Source organism: Eucyclogobius newberryi, unplaced genomic scaffold (assembly GCF_026437365.1).
Source record: "Eucyclogobius newberryi isolate DKJ021-1_F unplaced genomic scaffold, fEucNew1.0.hap1 SCAF_9, whole genome shotgun sequence".
In the NCBI taxonomy this organism is placed as follows: domain Eukaryota; kingdom Metazoa; phylum Chordata; class Actinopteri; order Gobiiformes; family Gobiidae; genus Eucyclogobius; species Eucyclogobius newberryi.
Window position 1 is genome coordinate 22518527 of NW_027316532.1, and position 7951 is coordinate 22526477.

At 35.8% G+C, this 7951-nt stretch overlaps 1 protein-coding gene across 3 annotated transcripts in view; it reads left to right on the forward strand.

Annotated features, from left to right (window-relative positions):
• Window positions 1-7951, forward strand: part of pde4ba (phosphodiesterase 4B, cAMP-specific a) — a 266818-nt gene that overhangs the window by 219940 nt on the left and 38927 nt on the right. For all 3 annotated transcript variants that reach the window (XM_072439007.1, XM_072439008.1, XM_072439009.1), the window contains one exon: window positions 7928-7951. This exon is cut by the window's right edge and continues 89 nt beyond it. In XM_072439007.1, coding sequence (XP_072295108.1) covers window positions 7928-7951 — 24 coding nt within the window. The remainder of the gene's footprint in view (window positions 1-7927) is intronic.

Consider the following 7951-nt stretch of genomic DNA (forward strand, 5'->3'; position numbering starts at 1 on the left):
GTATAACAAGAGTGTTTTATATAAGACAATCTTATTTACTTATTTTATTTGATTTTGTTTATTTTTGTTTATATATATATATATATATATATATATATTATATATATTATTTTATTTATTTTATTTATTTTATTTATTTTATTTATTTTATTTATTTTATTTATTTTATTTATTTTATTTATTTTATTTATTTTATTTATTTTATTTATTTTATTTATTTTATTTATTTTATTTTTAGATCGAGACCTCTGGATGACCTGGGGCAAAATGAAAAGACTTAAAGTGCCTCTGACAGTTCGGACGACTCATTGAACTAAAATGCAGTTGAGATAAATATATTTTAAGTTCTGCTAAAACGTATAAACATTTGATCCGAGAATAGCACATTTTCTACATTTATGATTTCACTTCCTGTTTATAATTGATGACATCAATGGGAAATTACCCAGCAAACATTGAGCAAAAACATATCTAATGTCATCATTAGAGTTTTCTAAAAAAGTTTACTCCACAAAAACCTACTCGATTGATGTAATACTGTAATGCATAAGTACAACAGGTATAAATACACCAAATAAAGTCAAACTTAGGGAATCGTAAAAAAAAATTGAAGTTTTTTTCAGCAACCAAGGTCAGAAAAGTTAGTTTGAACAATTTGACCAGAAAATAATAAAAAAAAATAAAATCACAATACAAACACATACTTTATTGAATACATACAAGTCGACAATAACATGTCCAAAGAAACAAGCGAGCGACAGACAAACCTTCTGCCTTAAAAGTTACGTAGTGCATCTTTAAAGTAGAAATAATGTTTGAAAAAGTCATGTATTCGACACTTGACACACATTTTGATCTATTCATGTGTGTGATGATGTGGAAGTGGTGATGCACTATGTGACCTGATTGTCCAATGTTACACAATATCATCAACGTCATTAACCTTATGATGGAAGATAAAAATAAAAATCATGTTTTTACTTTTGATTTATGTTATAGCCAGTTTTATATTTTTGATGGAACTGGGCCTGTCATGAATGTTGAAATGTGACATGTTGCTACCTTATAAAAAGTGTAGACTGTGCTAAATGTGTTAAAAATGTAAAAATGTTTAAAAAAAATCTAAATTCAAAATTTTAAAATAAAATAAAGGCATGCATAATAAAATGTGCAGAATACGAGTGATTTAAATAAAATACATCTACAACAACAGGATCGGAACATTAGTGCATCAGTGCGAAACAGTGGATCGAATGTATTTACATGAATATTAAACCTACACTATTGCTAACACTTAGTCAGTATCTACAAATAGTCATATAGAGTTGCTTATTCATCACTCTACAGCTCGTATCGTATTGTACTACAAAGAAATGACCAAATAAAATACCCACTTGTGCCGAGAAAAGGTACAACTTTTGACCCGCAGAAATATTGTTCCATCTTGTTATTTATTGAATGATAAGTCCATATAATAATTATTGTGACGGGCCTGGGTTTTACCAAGGTCATACAAAAGGACCACCATAAAAAAAGCAAAGGATTTCTCGGTAAAACAATGTGTGTTTGTCCTCACAGATATTATAGTGTTATAAATGGAAAAACAGTGCAAGGTCCCACTGTAGCACGATAGTATTTATACATCTACTCTTTGTTCTGATGAGTTTAGACCTTGATCGTTCCCCGCACTTGTTCGACACGGTCCTAGTTTAGTTCTCTGTTTAGTCTCGCTTTATCATAGGACCTGTGTTTTTCCCCCGCCTATTCCAGTTTTAGTGCTGCTTTGTTGATGCTTCGCAGTAGATTAGTCAGGCTTTGGTGCTCGGGCTTATCTGATTCAGACGCACCATAGTCTAGACCTGGTTTAGACTTTGTTTAGTTTGGATTTTTGACCAGGTTTTGACTTGGTTTAAGCTCGGTTTAATTCGGCAGCGATGATAGTTTTGTTCCTGTTAAGATTCTGGCATATTTATCCCTCAGATGTTGTGAATAGCTGCCGGTTTGCATCGATGTAACACACACAAACACACACGTTTTAAGTTTGTTGGAGTTTGTTGGATTGTGCTTTTTTACACCAGTGAGCTGAAAGGGGTTGGATAGCTTTTTGAATGAAAAAAATGACAAAATAGGGATATTAAACGGCTACAATTTTAGTTTGAAAAAAGCTTAGATAAGTCATGTTTGCAGGTAGAGCTGGGTTGAAATAATCGATTTTGCGATTTTTAATTGATTTGCATATTAATGACCGATTATCGATTTGTACGTTTTTTGTAGTTTTTTTTAAATTAAAATTCTTTTCTACATTTCCCTCAGTGAACTTCAATCTACCTTTAAGAAAGATAATTCAGGACTCCTGGATTATCTTTCTTGAAGGTAGATTGACCCTTAACCTTTTCATCAGTCTTCCATCAGTAACTACCAATACTTGTAAGATTTGCTGTTTAATATTGATATAATACTAGTTTTAATATGTTGCTTCTCTACACAGTCATGAAGTGAAGGAAACGGTTCAAATACATTTTTCATTTTTAATAACATTAACCCCCGGATTGAATCATAATCGGAGCGAATCGAAATCGGATCGAATCGGAAATCAGATCGAAATCGTAGCGAATCGGATGGGATCTGAGAAATCGGAAAAAAACGATTTTGAAACGTAAAAATCGGAATCGAATCTATTCTTGAAATTTGAATCGAAACCCAGCTTTATTTGCAGGAAAGGCTCTTCTCTGCTGTAGAAGTGATTAGCGCCCAAATTAGCACAAATGCTAACAGCAGCACTATAAGCATTTATTTCAATCTAACGTTATGCTGGAAAATTTGCCTCAAAAACATAATGAACCACAAGTTTGAAAATTAAAGTCTGATTCTATTTCATCCAGAACTACAATGACTTAAATTGATACTTAAACATGATGCTGTAAGATGATGACACGGGGGAGGGCGAGGGGGAGACGGGGCAGGGCGAGGGGGAGAAGGAGCCGCTCATGTTTCGAGGTCGACGGAGGCCAGGTCTGAGCGGGCACATTCTCCCAGGCTGTGATAAGGTCGACAGTGTGTTGCCCTGTTGCTAGGAGACCCACGTAAACACAGTGACAGGGCATCCCCCGCGTGAACAAACAACCCTTCACCACGATGCTGCTGACATATGCCCCGCAAACCTCTGGATCCTATACAAGTGTAAACAAATACAGTCTGAAGCAAGAACGGAGGCAAAAGTGGAATAATGTGATTTCAAAGGAGAAACTGGGATTAAGATCAGATTATTACAAAATATGTAAAATGCACAGGGTTTTGGCAAATGAAAAGCTCTCAGATGAATGTGAGTGAGATCAGAGTCTGCTTTAAAGACATTTACAATTGTATTTTACATTATTTATTTATTGATCATATAATTGACACTGTTTTTTTTTTAGCTTTTCCTGGACAAATACTCAGAAACTCACAGAAATGATGAACACACAATCATTTTTTATATTTTATCTACTGATTTATGATATACTTAATATATTTTCCATCATTTGCAATAGAAACTGACATTTTTATTTCTAAATTCTAAATAGTTGCTCATGTTTTTGTTATAAAGATTTCGTATTTAGATCTGACGTCAATTAATTATCGGAAATGCTTAATACTTCACTTTTGCCTCTCCATTCGGGACGTTTGTACATTCTGATGACCGATGTTTTACTGTTTTAGTCCGTTCAATTTGATTTCATTACATCTTAAAGCAGTGGGTTTGTGTCCATGCGTTTTAAACTTTAACACAAACCCTTTATCGCCACAAAAAACTCACTAAAACTCACTATATCTTTGGAAGAGGAAGCTTGAAGCAATGACTTATGGAGTATATTTACTTTTTACTTCTATCAAATGAGTATGTTTTTGCCAGACTTTATAGGTTTGTTGTCGTAGTAATATGATTGCTTTTGCACATTTCAAATTGATAAATACATAATACATAAAGTTTATTATTGGAAGAGAAGCTGAATAGGAACAAGGCTTCGTTGAGTATCTGATTATATGTATATGGCATTTGTTCTGATTTTACAACATTGTGACTCATAATTAAAGTAGCATTTAAATATTTAAAACACTTTAGCATCATGTAAACTTGAAGCAAAATATGTCAGAAAACCACATTTCAACACCAGTTTATTTAACCCATATGTAGCAATTTTAACTTTTTACCATCACATTACATAATAACATAATTTTAAATGTAATTCAACCTGAAATCCCATTTCCCAGCGCTATTATTTAGTCAAAGATTTATTGTTTTCTACATAAACTTAACTTAAAGGTCCATCATGCAACGCTTCTGCTTGTTCGGAGCTGTTATTGCTTATTGTGTTGCATTAAACGTATCTATCTCCATGGAATCACTCAAGTTTAATGCCCTGCTGTGGAATATTCCGGCTAAAGCTACAGCATCTCCATCGATGGAAGTGGTAAAGTTACATGACACACTTTTAACAGAAATGAACATTGATAATAATAAAGATGTCTAGGTTTAAGCATTTTGATCTAACCCGTGTTTATGTTCTGAGAAACATTTAAGTATTGTACACGCTCTGAACTCGTGTGCTTTTCACATTCCTCACTAAACTGACGACACAATAATCACGTCTGAAGAGTAGTCATTTGGGTTTTGGTTTTTCGTTCTGTGGCATTTTTATGAGACACCGTTTTTGGAACGAAAACGCAACTCGGCCACGTGAGTTTGACAGTCACTTTGAAGAGACTGTTTATGGTGTGTTTATAAAATCTTTAAAAACCCTGCATTACAACCAGCGGTGCAATGAGCTGCCACAAGTTCTACGCAAGTTAGAGTATCGTTAAATCAAAGGAATATTACACAAGTAGAAGTACAAATGGTCCAAAAAACTATGCATGACGGAAGAACAACTGTCTGGACTTAAAGGGGACGTATAATGCAACTTTAATGATCTTTTCACCTTGTTACAATGGTGTTTTCTCATCATTAGTTTACTCAAAGTTGTAGTTTATGTTGCAATAATCCTGTATTGTCCTGCAACTGAGGCTCGAGCGCTCAAAAAATTCCTATTCTCACCTAACCCCTATCCCCGCCCACATCCCTGTACTCATCATTGATTATTAAGTGAACATTAATACTCCAAGTCATACACGTTGAGTTCAAAAGTGTTGTAAAAGGTTGTAAAAGACAACCCAGTGCTTGTTACGGGGAAATGCCACTACGAAGAGGCGGGGCTTATCAGATCTGCAGGTTTGAACAGGAAGTCAAAGAATCTGTTTCTTTTACAAAGCCGTTTTTGGATCAACGTTGCGGTTTACTATGAACAAAATGTACAATGTTGATCTACTTTTGTTGTGGTTGGATATTATATTCTCAGGGGAAAAAGCATGATATGTCTCCTTTAACTGTGTGATTTATAAATTGGAAGGACAGAACATGAAATCGTTAAATAAAGCGCAAAAAATCTGATATTTTCAAACGATAGAGCCCAAAATGAGAATAAACCAAGTCAAGTAAGAGTCACAAATCCAAATTATATTACTCAAGTAGTGATAGTGTGGAGTCAGCAAAACAGCGTCATACATTCTCTGTGTCGCGCCGCCAAACACTTGTCTTATCTGCAGCGTGGTCTGGTTTGTGCATGAGCTGAAAATGAGCTCCAGCATGTGTTTCCATAGCAGCTGTGTAACGCCTGCAACACTACAAGAGATAGAGATGGAAGACTCATTAAAACACCCTCAGAACTGACGAAGAAGCTGATAAATCTCGTGTTTGGACTTTGACAGTGTGAGATGAAAGTTGCTGATTTTAACCGTATTCGTCTATTTAATGCTTTCTGAGTAATGAATCTGAATTGTGTATTTTTGATTTACAGAAATGTATCATTCCATTTCACTCAAACAAGCTCACCCTAAATATAAAGTTGTTGTTGTCTTTGATAATGGCCAATATGGACAAAAAATAAGATCTTGTTGTTTTTTTGAATAATAATCAGACGACAGTTCAACAGAAATGTGTTAGTAGTTGAGGTTTAATAATCAGACAAATGTCAATGTCTGTAAAATAAATCACAAAAATGAAGAAATATAAATTTATACCCTTTTTTTAAGTTTACAACATAACTTTTTTCATTTTTAATCAGCTCTTTATTGACTAGAAACAATATACTCAATCATAAATGTTGCATATCTTCAAAACAGCATTCACAATATTGTCTAAACTCCTATAAACTTATTTTTGTGTCACATTTACTATGATTTATCATTCAGAATGTTTGATTTTGGATGACATGGGGCAACAATCGAACAATTGTGGCGTTTCTTCCCTCAAAAATCATAACGCCCACATCAGCCATTGTGACATCTCTGAGTGTGTGAACGTTAAGTCCAAAATACACGTCTGACTGTGGATGAGGCCCGTGTAACAGTGTGTATCAGTGTGTATCAGTGTTTGTGTGTCATTTCATTGCAAAAGTGTCTGTGTTTGATATGAGAAATGACTGGCTCTGATGTGGGCTACAGTGCGTATGTATCTGTGAGTGTGTGTGTGGGGGGGGTCTTTGGTTTCCGAGCCTGAAGCGGGGGGGCTGCACGTGTGAGCGGGCGTGTGACGTCAGCTGTCGCCCTCATAAACATAACTATATCTGATTTGCTCAGGGGCCCTGCACTTTAAAGAGCTGCATGAGTTAAACATCTGTTGGATTGATTGCATTAGTCCTGTTTAAATCTCTGTTTGGTCGAGATTGTGTTGAATATGAATTATTATAGCTACTTTATTCATGATTTTGTCTCATTTTAGATAGAGCTGGGTTTTGATTCAAATTTCAAGAATCGATTCGATTCCGAATAGACAGAAAAATAGATTTTTTCCGATTTCTCAGATCCCATCCGATTCGATACGATTTCGATTCGATCCGGGGGTTAATGTTATTAAAAATGAAAAATGTATTTGAACCGTTTCCTTCACTTCATGACTGTGTAGAGAAGCAACATATTAAAACCAGTATTATATCAATATTAAACAGCAAATATTACAAGTATTGGTAGTTACTGATGGCTGGAAGACTGATGATAAGGTTAAGGGTCAATTTAATATGCAAATCCCTCATTTGTCCAGGAGTGTTCCATTCTAGAAAAAGATTCAGTTGTATCATCTGGACTCTGTTTTTTTGGAAAAAAAACGATACGTTTCGACTCTCATCCGAGAGTCATTTTCAATCTGTGGATCAAGACCGGGAACTCAGATATTTATCCTACTCTGAGTAAGCCCCGCCCATCAGGCGGGCCCTCCTGATGAAAAGGTGTTTCTATCAAACTAGCCTCTCTGTTTACTATCAGCCTCCTATTGTCACTGGCTCACTCTCTCTCTCCTCACTGTGTGTCCTGTGCACTGACTCTTCGTGTGTGTCTTTTGCACTGACTCTTCGTGTGTATCTTTTGTACTGACTCTTCTTCGTGTGTGTCTTTTGCACTGACTCTTCGTGTGTGTCTTTTGCACTGACTCTTCGTGTGTGTCTTTTGCACTGACTCTTCGTGTGTATCTTTTGTACTGACTCTTCTGCGTGTGTGTCTTTTGCACTGACTCTTCTGCGTGTGTGTCTTTTGCACTGACTCTTCTGCGTGTGTGTCTTTTGCACTGACTCTTCTGCGTGTGTGTCTTTTGCACTGACTCTTCTGCGTGTGTGTCTTTTGCACTGACTCTTCTGCGTGTGTGTCTTTTGCACTGACTCTTCTGCGTGTGTGTCTTTTGCACTGACTCTTCTGCGTGTGTGTCTTTTGCACTGACTCTTCTGCGTGTGTGTCTTTTGCACTGACTCTTCTGCGTGTGTGTCTTTTGCACTGACTCTTCTGCGTGTGTGTCTTTTGCACTGACTCTTCTTCGTGTGTGTCTTTTGCACTGACTCTTCTTCGTGTGTGTCCTCTCTGACAGATGAGGCGTACCAGAAGCTGGCGA